Source organism: Culex quinquefasciatus, chromosome 2 (genome assembly GCF_015732765.1).
Source record: "Culex quinquefasciatus strain JHB chromosome 2, VPISU_Cqui_1.0_pri_paternal, whole genome shotgun sequence".
Taxonomy (NCBI): Eukaryota; Metazoa; Arthropoda; class Insecta; order Diptera; family Culicidae; genus Culex; species Culex quinquefasciatus.
The window spans coordinates 14,239,061-14,254,020 of NC_051862.1; the positions used below are offsets into that span (position 1 = coordinate 14,239,061).

Genomic DNA, 14,960 nt, shown 5'->3' on the forward strand with positions numbered 1-14,960 from the left:
CTGATTTGTACTTCTGAAAAGGGTTTTCTGATGTTCCTAGAAGCCTTTCCTGTCGATAATGGTTTTCTTGGATTTCGTGTTTCTTACAGGAAATGTAATAAAATAAATCTTTCTTCTAAATTACCCGACACCGCTTGGGAATTTCTTGATTTTCGTGATTGTTTCGTCACAGGATGCGCGAGTAAGTTTTTTATAATAATTGAAACTCTTTCGGTTAATTTAACTTCAACTAAATCTGACACCGTCAGCTACAACTATAAACATAAAAATAATTAAAAAAAGTAATCTTGATGCAAAATTTTCCATATTAATTACATAAATGGTTGACCGAAACTAAATAATAGATTTGTTTACAGTTGCTGATAAAATCACGCATGTTTATTTAAAAAAATGTGTTGTTATTGATTTATTATTATAAAATATCATTTCAAACTGCATTTATGATGCTTCAGTTAAGTACAATCAACTATAGTTTTGATTAATTATAAATTTTTACGGCTTCAGCATTTTTGGTACTTTTAACATGAAAACAGCTATATTTATACTCATAATTGAAAAAATATGCGTTTAGGTTGATAACAACAAGCATTTATTGTATGTTTTAGAGAAACTTTTGCTTGAATACACAGTTTTCTTCATTTTTGAAGGTTAAATTAACAGGGGTCCACTTTTGGAAAAGTTTGGATTTCGTTGTCCTATATTGGACCCCCCTAATTTTTGCTCGAAAATGGCAGTTCTTCGCTTTATTTTAGTAAAGATCCTTAAACTTACATTATTTCGACTTGCTGAAATTAAATAATCAGTCAAAAATGATTGGATGGTTAATTCAATCATAAAATATAAATGCAGTTTTGTTGTGAAAACGCTAGTGGCCATGGCTGATTTCAGATGTCGAACTCAAAACACTTATTTTGGTGAAAAGGACAATTCAATGTCAGTCAACATTGTTTTAAATGATGCTGAACATGCCAAATAAAAGATTTGTAGACAACAACACGCTTGAAATTGTGATTTTATTGAATTTTTCATCAAAAACCCTTCAGAGGGTCCACTATAGGAAAGGGGTCCACTAATGGATAACGTACCCTATTTCAGAAAAGAGCTCTCCAAAATCAGACTTTGAGTTCCGGGTTTCGGGCCAAAATTCAATCGAAAGAGCACATCTAAACTTTCAATTTAGTAATAGGTTTTTTTTCCTGGGACGAATCCTCGCCGTGCACGATTTTTTTAAGATTTCTGAAAAAAGCGTTTTACCAAAAGCAAACCTTAAACCTTTCTTTTGTAAGAAAGGCAAAAATAAAATTGTTTTCAATGTGTGCAGTTTGCATTCGTAATCAATCTCAATCACCCAAGATGGCGGCCTTTAGCATCCCCCTGGTCACAACACTGCCACTCGTGAATACTGACCTAATACCCATCTACTAACCCCCTCAAAACTCATGTGATACTTTGTCGGAGATGCAGTCGATTGGGCGGTCTCTATCACTCAAGTATCGGACTAACAATTAACATTCCCATCCACTTCCCCGTGACCCTACCACTGGTCGTGGCCGGCGCCGGTATTGATCAGCACGATAGGGGCCTTTGAGAAGTTGCGAAGCGAGGAAAGATAGCACCCACTCATCTTCCACGGCTCGTGGATGTAACTTCTGGAGGTCCTGGTCAATAACGGAGTAGCAACTGCGGGTGGGCACCTATCACGGGGTTGGGCACAAGGTTGATCCGTAGCGCATTTGATTAATTTCCGTAAATATTTGGTAAATATCGTAAATATCGAGGTAAATATTATTTATCTGCACGATATTCGGAAGGAAATTTTGTTCAGTGTGGATAATGACAGTTCAGAACTGTCACTTGTTTGTTTCCTTCGTTTACAAACTGTCACCGCTCTAATAAATTTATTTTTCCAGCTTGAGGTATTTTTTTCCTGCGGAATTTCCGGTGTCCTACGAGGATTGCGTCAGCGGGACCAGAAACGACACTTCATTTACCCAATGGAGTGGCATCGGAAGTGGGTCGGAATTGGTTGACGACGGTAGGACCGTTGAGTACGTCATGATGGAGTTTCGTGTCGCCGGATCGAGTCTATAGATAAGACTCCCGCGACCTTGTCCAGTGCCAGCCGGTGGCGGTGTTTGTCCGCAGCGGGCAAGAGAATTTCATCGCGGGAAGTTACATGGGTTTAGTGGAGGCGATTCGAACGGATATTTCCGTGCCGCTGATTGATAGCGATACCGACGAGGAGAGTTGGAGGAAGCGCGGGCAGAGGTCACTGGAATGGACCGGGACGTTTGTGGAGCAGTGTCTGAAGGTGCATCCGGAGTCGGGAAAGCTAAAGGGTGCTTCCGTGTTGGGCCCGATCAGAAGAACCGACGCCGGAGGACGGTTGAAGGATGCCTTGCAGGACTCGCTTCGAAGGCTTCAATAGTGTCACGTTTAGGGTATCCTTGAAAAAAATCTCGTTTCCCCCACCCACAGATTCTGGAACTGCATCAACTCCGAGAAGCAAGACTTTGTCATCGTTCAATGCAAATGGTCAGATAAATGACAAGGAGGAGGAGGAGGAGCAGGAGGTGGAGGAGGAGATGAGTAGGGGGGGGGGGGTCAATATTGTTTTGTTCTCATCATATTTAACAATACAAAAAATAAAGCTGAAACCACAAATAAAAAGAAAATCCAATGCGACTTCGATGTTCGTCTCTCGTCAAACTCCAAGATAAGGAGTGAGGTGACCAAATTAGGTCAAACAAGTTTAAGACATGCATATGTAACAGCTAGATGTGTCTGCAGCGTAAACGCGTGCAGAAGTAATCGCCGGCAACTTTTCCTTGGCCTCGTCCCGGACGAGCTTGACACCGTCCCCGGTGGACATCTGCACCAGCTGCAACCCGGCCAGCTTCAGGAAGGTCGACTTTGTGTGCGCCACACAGGTACGAGCCAACAGCATGCAGCACCCCCTTCGGCGGATGAATTCCCAGGTTCTTGAACTTGTCCTTGAGCGGCATCGGCAGCACGACGGTCCAAACCGCCAATGTCCGAGTACTGTTCGGTGGGCCGTTCGTCCACCTCCATCGTCTTGACGCGGACGTCATACTCGGCTGGAAGTGTCTCCAGGATGAGGTACGAGTCCTTGTTCACGCTCACCAAATCGCCTTGCTTGAGCTTCTCCGGATCAACCAGGCCAATCACGGGCAAAAAATACTTCTGCCGTGTCGAAGTCTTAATGACGATGCGCTTGCCCTTCCGGTAGGAATCCAGCACCAACACCGCCCGTCGTACTCCGTCTCTTGCGGGTCCACGTACAGCAGCTCGACCGACTTGTCCTCCAGGGTTACCGCCATCTCGCTCGCTGGTGCGCACTAAGTTCAACACAAAACAATTGAAAATCTGGATTTACTACGACGAAGCTGCTGTCCCTGGAAATTGCCGGATGATAACGAAGCGCCAGCGAATCTCCCGGCTGGGAAGTGTATTAGAGACAGAATGATTTTTGCCTTCCTCACCTTACTGAGGAAAGGCTATAAAATCACTCGAAAAATGAACTTCTTAATTCGACCTCGTAGACCCACCTTCACGTATACATATCGACTCAGAATCATGTTCTGAGCAAATGTCTGTGTGGATGTGTGTAGGTGGGTGGACAAAAAAAAATGTCACTCGATTATCTCCGGACTGGATGAACGGATTTTGACCGTTTTGGTTTCATTCGATCCGTCTTGGGGTCCCATAGGTCTCTATTTAAAATCAGCAAGTTTAGTTAAGTACTTCAAAAGTTATGCTAAAAAAACGATTTTGGCGTATGTCCGGAAGATTGTAAAAAGGGTGGTTTTAGCAAGAAACCCTATCATGTTATACATTTTCAGAAAGGTATTAAAAAGACCTTTCCAATGAGCCCAAAACATTGAAGATCTGACTATCCTATCAAAAGTTATTAGCACTTAAGTGTTATTTATACACTTTTTGTAGGCCGGATCTCAGATATTTCAGTAAAAATGCTGTCCGGGTCCATCATGCGACCCATCGTTAGTTAGATAATCGAAAAACCTTTCAAATGAGCCTAAAACATCAAGGATCTGACAACCCTATCAAAAGTTATTAGCACTTATGTGTAATTTATACACTTTTTGGATGCCGGATCTCAGATATTTCAGTAAAAATGCTGTCCGGGTCCATCATGCGACCCATCGTTAGTTAGATAATTGAAAGACTTTTCAAATGAGCCTAAAACATCAAGGATCTGACAACCCTATCAAAACTTATTAGCACTTAAGTGTTATTTATACACTTTTTGGAGGCCGGATCTCAGATATTTCAGTAAAAATTATGTTCGGGTCCATCATGCGACCCATCGTTAGTTAGATAATCGAAAGACCTTTCAAATGAGCCTAAAACATCAAGGATCTGACAACCCTATCAAAAGTTATTAGCACTTAAGTGTTATTTATACACTTTTTGGAGGCCGGATCTGAGATATTGTGATAAAAATATTGTCTGAATCTTCCATGTAAACTTTCGTTGGATAGGTTTTTTTTTATCAGACCTTGCCGATGAGACAGAAAAATTGAAGGTCTGCGAACCCTATCAAAAGAAATCAGTAATAAAATTGATTTGTTAAACATGTTAAGGGAATGTTGCTATTTTTACTGAATGTATTGACTTTATGAATGTGAGGAAGGCACCAACCACCTAAAGGTGGATTAAGTATCGTTTTTTTATTTGTAAACAATACGCAGCGCGCGCGTTTGCGATGACAGCTGTGAAAAACACTGAAATAAAATTCATAGAGGTATGGTGTATGCACGTAAATATGGATGCGCATATGGATCAACTTATGAAATAAATGCAATATATTTGGAGTGACCACCTCGTGGCACCTATGCTTGTGATTATTTTTTAGGTTTCTTAATCTTTATTATTTTATTTTTGAATTTCTAAATTTATGGACTTGGTTATCCGAAGGTGTGTAAAATACTTCAAATAATCGAATCAAGAAGAAAAAATCTCTTTTTTTTACTTTTAACATCAAATCAAACATCAAATTCGAATTCTGTGACCCGATTTTAGTCGAATTTGTATGGTTGAATGTCATAAAAACTACCGAATGCATTTTCTCAAATGAAATTTTTCCGCCACCGCCTTCGGATAATTGAATCTGGGCTGAATTTTAATTTCCCTTTCAGCTGCTTCATACTTGAAAAAAAAAAATCTTTTCGTGACCCTTTGTTGAACCTTTCCTTGACTGTTTCTTGAGCGTTTTTTTTAATTTAAGGTGTGACCAGTGCCTTTCTTTTTGCTACAAAGACCAATCCACTCTGGGCTCCTAAAGGTGATATTAGACTATGACAAACAAACAAACTCGCACTTTTTCGCGACACTTTGCCAGGCTCGCAAACTTGTTTGCGGTAGTGTAATGGCTTCTTCACGTTTCTGCAAACAAATGTCGGCGAACAAACAACGCAGACAAACTGGCGAAATGTGTGAGTTTGTTTGTTTGCCGTAGTCTAAAACCTCCCTAAGTGTTTGAGGTATTTTATTTTTTTGCGTCCGCCACGGAATTTGAACTAGCTCCCTCTGAATTGTTAGTTAGGAGATCCGATCTATCCCAGGCGCTTTTCCTGACTTCACACACCTCACGGCTTCTTCAATATCTCTCAGCGTAGGTCGACTGGTGTTCAGTTGACGTCATTTATGATTTTAAGTCATTTAACTGTTTTATTACGTTTAAATTACCGGTCAAGTCTTAAATGCACGTTTTTGCTCCAAAAATATAAATAGCAATAGACAACAAACTGCCTATTCAACTACATACCACAGCTCATCTGTCAACCTCCGCCATCTCCCGGAACAGCTTCGCAAACATCTGCTGCCGCTTGGTCTGCGAGACGATCCGCGCCGCGTTCAGATCGAACTTCTTGCCCACGACGGCCCCGTTTTCCTTGCAGAACCGCACAAAATCAAACCAGTTCGGATCGTGCTGCAGCGTGTAGCTGTTCCCGATGACCACCAGCAGGGCTTTGGCCCGCGTCATGGCCACGTTGAGCCGCTTGGCGTTGTTCAGGAAGCCGACGTCGGCGGTGTGCGAACGCACCGTTGAGAGCAGCACGATCAGCTTCTCGCGACCTTGGTACTGCTCGACGGAACCGACCTCGACTGCGGGCCAGTTGCGACGTTCGCAGAGCTGTCTGAGCTGCTGGACTTGGAGCTGATAGGGGGAGATTATGCCGATGTCTTGCTGGGTGATGGTGCGCCCGTTGATTCCGGAGCGTAGGATGTAGTCCAGGTAGAACTCGACGGTTTCGATTTCGCTGGTGTTCATTCGGCTGCGACCGAGAAGGGACTCGTTTTCGCCGAGGACGGTGTGCAGGAGGAGCGGGAGGTTCTTGTTTGGGAGGTAGCTCCAGTTTTCGGCAAAGTTGACCTCTTGCGGAGGTGCGAGCGCGATCAGTTCGTTCTCGTAGAAGCGCTGGTTGGAGAATCGGAGGAGTGTTTCGTGCGAGCGGAAGTTCCTGAGGAGTTTGGTGATGATCTGGGGGTTGTACTTGTGGGATTCCGGATCTTTCTGGTACACCGTCAAGTTCATGAGTCGCTCCAGCATCGACATCCCAAGACCCATTTGTTCGGCGAGCTCGCTGCGAACGACTGGGCCAAGCTGGTGGGGATCTCCGGCGAGGACGACACTGGCTGGAATCTTTCTGCGTTTGCTGACCAGTCCAGCTAGGGCAACGAGGGTTGCTGGTTCCGAAGCGCTTCCGCACTCGTCGACGAACACGTGCCGGAAATGGTTCGGTTTCATGTTGCCCTGCACCAATCGTCCGCAAACGGTCAAGCTGCAGACAATGACGCGGGTTTTGTACAGCGTTTCCCACGGTGGCCACAGGAAGACGCCGTCCGCCAGGTTGGAGATCTGTTTCAGCGGTTCCGGAAGTTCTTCGAGACGCTTTTCGATCGATCGCGAGTAGAACCGGTAGATGGACTTTGGTGCCAGATAGTGCAATAGACGGACCGCGAGTTCGTCGCAGGCCGCGTTCGACTGGGCCGTTACGAGGATGTGCTCCGACGGATGGCGCGTACAAATCTGAACGATTGCTTCCACGAGCGTTGTGGTCTTGCCGGTTCCGGGTGGACCAAACAGGATGTACGGCAGCGGGTAGGCTGTTCGATTGACAATGTTCCGAACGGCAGTTTGCTGCTCGACGTTGCCCTCAAGACTAGGGTTGAACCAGGAATTGCTGAAAAAAAAATCAAATTTTGAGAAGAAGTTCCACAAGCATCCACAATCTTACTCACATCTCCTTAGCGTTCTCCAGCTGCTTGGGGGCCTCCTCGGGAAAGAACAACGGCGCCAGTTGATACCTTCGAACCAAATCCAGCGCATGCAGCTCGAGCCGGCAGATCAACCGATCAGGCAGCAACGAAACCTGCCCGCGACATTCCCCTTCAAGCTTTCTGTTCAGCTCAATTATGAGGTAATCGGTTTGAATCAGCACCAAACTTCCGCGCAGCTCAAGGCGTCCCTTTTTCGGATCCTCAACCGTAACGTAGACGTTGTCGCCCATGGAGAGTTTCGTCAACGGAGCATCGAAGTCGGCAAGCTCCACCCGATACTGGCGAGTTTTCCCCATTTGGATCAGCGCCGCGTCCTCCGCTTTGAACTCCGCCAGATCAAGCTGGACGTTAAGATCGCACACGTGGACCATGATCTCCAGCATGTCGCAGTAGTTGGCTGGGGTCAGTCGAGTCGCGGGTTCCGTAGTGCACAGGTATCGGATTGCGTCCAGCAGAAGTGGTTCGCTGATGGACGGTTCCGGTGAAATCTTCAAGTTATTCGTTACAAGTTCCGTGAGCTTTTCAGTTGGCAGGTAATTGTCCAGGTGGCCAGGTCGCAGGCGAATTTCTTTGGTGTGTTTGCGCCGCGAGCTTTGTCCGGCATTCGAGCAGATCTCGGCCACGCTGATGTGGTGCTGCTCGAGATATTCGGAGATGTCGTTCGTCTGTCGATAGACTAGAAGCAGCGAGTACTTGAGTGTGTTCTTCTTAAGAAGACTGTTCGGCACCAGGAACCCATGCGTTTCACCAGGTTCCAAATCGGTGGTAGGCTGCTCTCGGATCGCGTACAGCTGGAACCGGTTATGAAACAGGTAAACCGACACAACGTTCAGCCTAACCGCCTTGCAGTTGCGAATCTGAACCGTACTGCTCAGCTGACACTGGTCGAACCTCATCGAAACCTCCAGTTTGGTCTTCGCCTTACGCACCTCCTTCCCGTCCGGCGTTATCTTCAGCGCCAGTCCGTGCTTCTCCCGGTAGTGTTGATGCACCTGCTGCTCACTCTGCAGATCCAACCGGCACACGATGCAGCTCTTCCCGGAAAGCTTGTAATCCGGATAGAACCACCGGGACACCGTAGTCACGTGCTTGATCTTAACCACCAAAGCCGTTAGATCCTCGTCCGATTCGTGACGCGTCAACGCGCACTTTTGAATCCCCCCAATCAGCAAGTCAACCTTCGACGAAAGTTTCGCCGACTTTACCGGATCTACCGCTTCCTCCACCACTTTCTCAGTCTCTCCCGCTTCCTCCAGCAACCTACCCAAATCAACCCGATACTCCCTCCTGTCCGGCTCGGGCAGCAACGTCTCCAGCACCAGCGGAGAGCGCTGCATTAGGGCTTGGAATTCACGCAGCCGGACGTCCTTACGGCATTCGGCGAACAGGTCCTTCGAGAAGAGTTCGAAGATTGCCTCTGACGGAACCAGCCCGTCCGGGGCGAGCGACCCTTCCGCGAAGCATTTGGCCAAACTTTTGCGGAGGATGTCCTGGGTTTTGTCCGCTGTTGCGGAAAATTGTTTGAATCAGGGGGAAATACGTATTTTTAACGTGAGAATTTACCTTTTGCGGTCATTGCGAAAGCTGCGGTGAAGGCAATTTGACGGACTGTTGATGTTTAGAAGGTTGTGGATTGTGTGGATCGCTTTTCCTCGATACACTCTAAATAATAATTTAGTTTACACGGTTTACACCGAACACTGAGAATCAACATTACACACAAAATCCCATACAAGTGTGTAAAAGTGAACTGAAAAAAGTTGAAATCTTGGTTGAATTGCTGATTCTCGGTGAAGTTTACCCACAAAAGGATAAAATTGCAAAAGTCCAAAATTCTTTAAGGTCGTAGAAGGTGTCCTCACTTTTACAGCCGTCCCCTAACATGACAGTTTTCGGGAGTTTCGCGTATCCACCGACAGATGGCAAGTGGACCTCGTCGGAGTCCACCCATTAAAAACGCAACTCAAAATTTGCATGGGAAACTTTTTTTTCGTGACGGCTTTCGCGGCACGCTCCCTCCAATTGTTCGAGATTAATATTTTAACGTGGCGTATCTTAAATCAAGTTTTTCAAGAAAATGATTCCAGAATGCTTATTTTGTCGTTTTAAACCGAAACAAGACGAAAACTATATTAATTTAAACTATTCGCCATTTTCAAATGTTTGGCTAGATGATAGTGAAGGCCGCCATCCTAGGCCCACTGGGCCCACACAAAAGGGGTATATCATAGGTACTCGCTATTTTGCTTGGCATTAGTGTGAGTGCATGGCTCCGTGCCACTAAAACCAAAACAATAACAAACGAACAATGTGCCAGGAAAACCAAAACATAAACAATGTCAGTGTCAGTGGAGTGAGAGAGTCAGAGATAACGATTTTGACAACCGCACTACTACACACTCAATCGCGAGTACCTTAGGTAGAAAGCCATGCGCTCAGTTTGTATGGGAGCTGTCAACATGCTCCCGGGCTGCACTTTTAGGACCAAGGGGAAAACATTTGAATATTCAGTCGGAACGTTATTTTTCTAACCTATTTTTCAACTTTCAAATACATCAATCAATTTTAGAATTTTAGAATTTTAGAATCTTAGAATTTTAGAATTTTAGAATTTTAGAATTTTAGAATTTTAGAATTTTAGAATTTTAGAATTTTAGAATTTTAGAATTTTAGAATTTTAGAATTTTAGAATTTTAGAATTTTAGAATTTTAGAATTTTAGAATTTTAGAATTTTAGAATTTTAGAATTTTAGAATTTTAGAATTTTAGAATTTTAGAATTTTAGAATTTTAGAATTTTAGAATTTTAGAATTTTAGAATTTTAGAATTTTAGAATTTTAGAATTTTAGAATTTTAGAATTTTAGAATTTTAGAATTTTAGAATTTTAGAATTTTAGAATTTTAGATTTAGAATTTTAGAATTTTAGAATTTTAGAATTTTAGAATTTTAGAATTTTAGAATTTTAGAATTTTAGAATTTTAGAATTTTAGAATTTTAGAATTTTAGAATTTTAGAATTTTAGAATTTTAGAATTTTAGAATTTTAGAATTTTAGAATTTTAGAATTTTAGAATTTTAGAATTTTAGAATTTTAGAATTTTAGAATTTTAGAATTTTAGAATTTTAGAATTTTAGAATTTTAGAATTTTAGAATTTTAGAATTTTAGAATTTTAGAATTTTAGAATTTTAGAATTTTAGAATTTTAGAATTTTAGAATTTTAGAATTTTAGAATTTTAGAATTTTAGAATTTTAGAATTTTAGAATTTTAGAATTTTAGAATTTTAGAATTTTAGAATTTTAGAATTTTAGAATTTTAGAATTTTAGAATTTTAGAATTTTAGAATTTTAGAATTTTAGAATTTTAGAATTTTAGAATTTTAGAATTTTAGAATTTTAGAATTTTAGAATTTTAGAATTTTAGAATTTTAGAATTTTAGAATTTTAGAATTTTAGAATTTTAGAATTTTAGAATTTTTAGAATTTTAGAATTTTAGAATTTTAGAATTTTAGAATTTTAGAATTTTAGAATTTTAGAATTTTAGAATTTTAGAATTTTAGAATTTTAGAATTTTAGAATTTTAGAATTTTAGAATTTTAGAATTTTAGAATTTTAGAATTTTAGAATTTTAGAATTTTAGAATTTTAGAGTTAAAGAATTATAGAATTTTAGAATTTTAGAAAATTAGAATTTTGAATTTTAGAGTTGAAGAATTATAGAATTTTAAAATTTTATAATTTTAGAATTGCAACTAACTTATTCTTCAAAAATTTGTTGCATGTCTCGGTTAGCGTGTACACTCGAAACAATCTGTCAGTTTGTGGATCGCGAGTTTGACGTGCTAAAATTCAACGGAATTTGCAAGAAAAACAACGTTCGATCGACGTTCCAGAACCGGTTCCCGTCTCTCGAAACGTTGAAACCACTCAATCATGGACGTGGTTCGCAGAGGTAAATTATTCGTCCGATCCTTGGCAAATACCTTCAAATCTTGGTCCCCATTCCCACCAGACAACCCGCAGGAAATCCTGCGCAAATCCTTACTCGAGTGCCACACCGCGGGCGAGCTCAACCCGGACGGCCGGGTGCCCTCGGAGAAGGTTTTCCGTCGCTTCCAGGCGGAACTGTTCAACCAGTACCGGAAGGACGTCCGGCTGCGCGAGTTCCAGGCCCTGATGCAACGATCGCCTCTGCTGGTGGAGGTCGTCCAGTCCGAGTATCGGATTGACCTGGAGAAGCTGCTGCCGCTGCTGCTGAAGAAGGAGGACGCGGAGGACGAGAACGAATGTGACTCGGTCAAGTCGTTTCAATCGTGTCCAACAGCAGCGGTTGAGGGTAGGAAGTCGGAGAAGAGGTTAAATCTGCTGAATGTGCACTTGAAGTACGTGACGACGATGGCCCGGGCTGTGAAGACGGATTTTGAGTTGGGGGCGAACAGTTTGAGTTGTTTGCTGTGTCGGGTTAATTTTGGGAGTGCGCTGGGTTTGCGGCTGCACATGAAGAAGCACGATTCGCTGCCGGATATTGAGACTGGTGGTGGTTTGCAGACGGTTAAATGCCAGCTGAATGTATGTTTCCAGTATGATCAGAAAGGGTTGACGTCGCCGCTGAAGATCAAGAGTCGCCATCCTGGACCTTTGTATGTGGGTTCCATCTTTGTGTATCACACAAGTACGTTGCTGTTTCCGGTGCACACCAAGCTGGAGTTGTTGGAATCTAATGCAGTTCGTAGTTTTTTGCTTCCGAATCACATCTTTTTCAAGAGTTACGACAAGTTTTGGCTGTTGATAAGTTGTCGCAAGGAGAACGAACAAACGGAGTACATTGAGCATTACCAGATCATTGTTCGAACCGTTTCTCCTCCGTTGCGACCCGGTCAACTTGATGAATACTTCCCGAAGCCGGAGCTGACGGCGTTGATCTCCAACAATCTGCAGATGTCGAAGGAGCAAACGCTCGTTGAACGGATTCTGCTGGACGCAATTCGATATCTGTGCACCACGGGACCTTCGGCGCGACTGACCATCGCAAATTACTGCGACATGCTGGAAGTTATGATTCACGTGCATGATTTAAACGTCCAGTTGGATCTTGCTAAATTTCAGGCTGATAAAGCCGTCATCGTTCCGACGGAGGTCGACTGCCAGTACCGCATCGATACCATCCACTTCAACGCCCTGCCAACGAATCTTGCCGCCGGGGACATTATCAACCTAACGCTGGTCGATCCCAACAGAGGGAACATCGAAATTCGAGGCACCGTTGTCCAAGTGCTGCCCGAACATCTGGTTGTTGAACTGGAAAAGAAGGTCGAGGCCAATTGTAGCTGCCAGGTGAGACTGCAGGTTGACCGCCTCGTGTGCCGGCTGGAACTTCAGGCGTTGGATTTGGTGCGACGTGATCAAGTGGCATCGCTGTTCTTTCCCGAGGTTCCTCCCACGCCACGATCGACGATCAGAGAAATGTGAGTTAGTTGAACTTGTTGAAAAGAAGTTATTTAACTTGTTGAATCTTTCAGCAAAGCCTGGTTCAACCCGGGGCTTGAAAACAACGTCGAGCAGCAAACGGCCGTTCGGAACATTGTCAATCGAACCGCCTACCCGCTGCCGTACATCCTGTTTGGACCACCCGGAACGGGCAAGACCACAACGCTCGTGGAAGCCATCGTTCAGATTTGTACGCGCCATCCATCGGAGCACATCCTTGTAACGGCCCAGTCGAACGCGGCCTGCGACGAACTCGCGGTCCGCCTCCTAAACTACCTTCCTTCGAAGAACCTGCTCCGGTTCTTTTCGCGATCCGTCGAGAAGCGCATCGACGAGCTGCCGGAACCGCTGAAGCAGATCTCCAACCTGTCCACCGGCAGCTATCAGTGGCCAACGTGGGAGCAGCTGGACCAGACGAACGTCCTCATCTGCAGCTTGACCACGTGCGGCCGGTTGGTGCAGTGTCGCGTTAGGCCGACTCACTTCAAGCACGTGTTCATCGACGAGTGCGGAAGCGCCTCGGAACCGGCTGCACTCGTTGCTCTGGCCGGACTCGTTACCACGTCCAAGAAACTGTGCGCGAGCGTCGTCCTTGCCGGAGATCCCCACCAACTCGGCCCAGTCGTTCGCAGCGAGCTCGCGGACAAGATGGGTCTTGGGATGTCGATGCTGGAGCGACTCATGAACTTGCCGGTGTACCGGAAAGACACGGAATCGAACCAATACAACACTCTGATCATCTCCAAACTCCTCAGGAACTTCCGCTCGCACGAAACACTCCTCCGATTCTCCAACCAGCGGTTCTACGAGAACGAACTGATCGCGCTCGCACCCCCACAAGAGGTCAGCTTCGTCGAGAACTGGAAATTCCTCCCGAACAAGAACCTCCCCATCATTCTGCACACCGTCCTCGGCGAAAACGAGTCCAGCTTCGGTCGAAGTCGGATGAACGCCAAGGAAGTCGAAATGGTCGAGTTCTACCTCGATTTTATCCTCCGTTCCGGAATCAACGGGCGCACCATCACCCAGCAAGACATCGGCATAATCTCCCCCTACCAGCTCCAAGTCCAGCAGCTCAAACAGCTCTGCGAACGCCACAAATGGCCCGCAGTCGAAGTCGGTTCCGTCGAGCAGTACCAAGGTCGCGAGAAGCTGATCGTGCTGCTCTCAACGGTGCGTTCGCACACCGCCGACGTGGGCTTCCTGAACAACGTGAAGCGGCTGAACGTGGCCATGACGCGGGCCAAAGCCCTGCTGGTGGTCATCGGGAACAGCTACACGCTGCAGCACGATGCGAACTGGTTCGAGCTGGTGCGCTACTGCAAGGAAAATGGGGCCGTCGTCGGGAAAGGGTTCGGGCTGGACGCGTCCCGGATCGTCGAGCGGACCAAGCGCGAGCGGATGTTCGATGCGCTGTTTGCGAAGGATGGGGAGAAGGCGAAGGGGGATAGTTAGATTGTAGCTTTTAAGGTGCTTCCAAAGATAGTTTTAATTCTTTCTGAATTGAACATCATGTGATTTTATTTGTAGTGAAACGTACAAACGTGGACGTTTGATTCGATTTCTTTTCAAATTAATGTTGTACTTTTTTGGACTTTGATAAATACAACGACAATCCTTTGGGAAAAAAAGTGTGTTCAAACTTGAAATATTTTAGTATAAATCACAAATTTAACCGATTACCTGAATATTGCAAGTGGTCGTCACATTGTGATCGTTTTCAATACAATCATTACATCACCATTATTAAAAATTAGATCGACAATCGTTGATCAAAACATTTAGATTGGTGTCCGGAATATTTCTATTGGTTCTAGTAATACGATTTAGTCGCTGCGAATTTTACGAAACATAAGCTTTGAAAAATATTTGAATCCGAAATTATTAAAAAATACAATTTTTTAATAAATTTTTAAAAGTAAATAAAAAAATTATTTTGTTCTTGATTTAATAATATAAAAAATTTAAAATTTGATAAATTATTTAAAACTGTTAGGCACTGAATGACCAAGAAGGTTAAAGTGGCCTTAAGTAAGCGAACAAACAACAAAAACAAGTTAAAAATTCAAAAAATAAAAAATAGGTTGAAAAAAACATGATAATAAATATTCTAATGGATTTAGTTGAAAAAGTTAAGGTTGTTTAAAT

The 14,960-nt window shown here is 43.8% G+C and overlaps 2 protein-coding genes across 2 annotated transcripts; one reads left to right on the plus strand and one right to left on the minus strand.

Annotated features, from left to right (window-relative positions):
- Positions 1-5,702: 5,702 nt before the first annotated feature.
- Positions 5,703-8,977, minus strand: LOC6032278 (putative helicase MOV-10). The gene is made up of 3 exons (XM_001842862.2): positions 8,890-8,977; positions 7,288-8,830; positions 5,703-7,229 (listed from the first exon to the last, which is right to left on the minus strand). The coding sequence occupies exons 1-3, from the start codon at positions 8,900-8,902 to the stop codon at positions 5,816-5,818; spliced, it is 2,970 nt and encodes a 989-aa protein (XP_001842914.2). The 5' UTR covers positions 8,903-8,977; the 3' UTR covers positions 5,703-5,815.
- A 2,224-nt stretch (positions 8,978-11,201) lies between these two features.
- LOC6032277 (putative helicase MOV-10) lies at positions 11,202-14,432 on the plus strand. Its single transcript, XM_038257108.1, has 3 exons — positions 11,202-11,277; positions 11,338-12,790; positions 12,845-14,432. The coding sequence occupies exons 1-3, from the start codon at positions 11,259-11,261 to the stop codon at positions 14,265-14,267; spliced, it is 2,895 nt and encodes a 964-aa protein (XP_038113036.1). The 5' UTR covers positions 11,202-11,258; the 3' UTR covers positions 14,268-14,432.
- Positions 14,433-14,960: the final 528 nt, after the last annotated feature.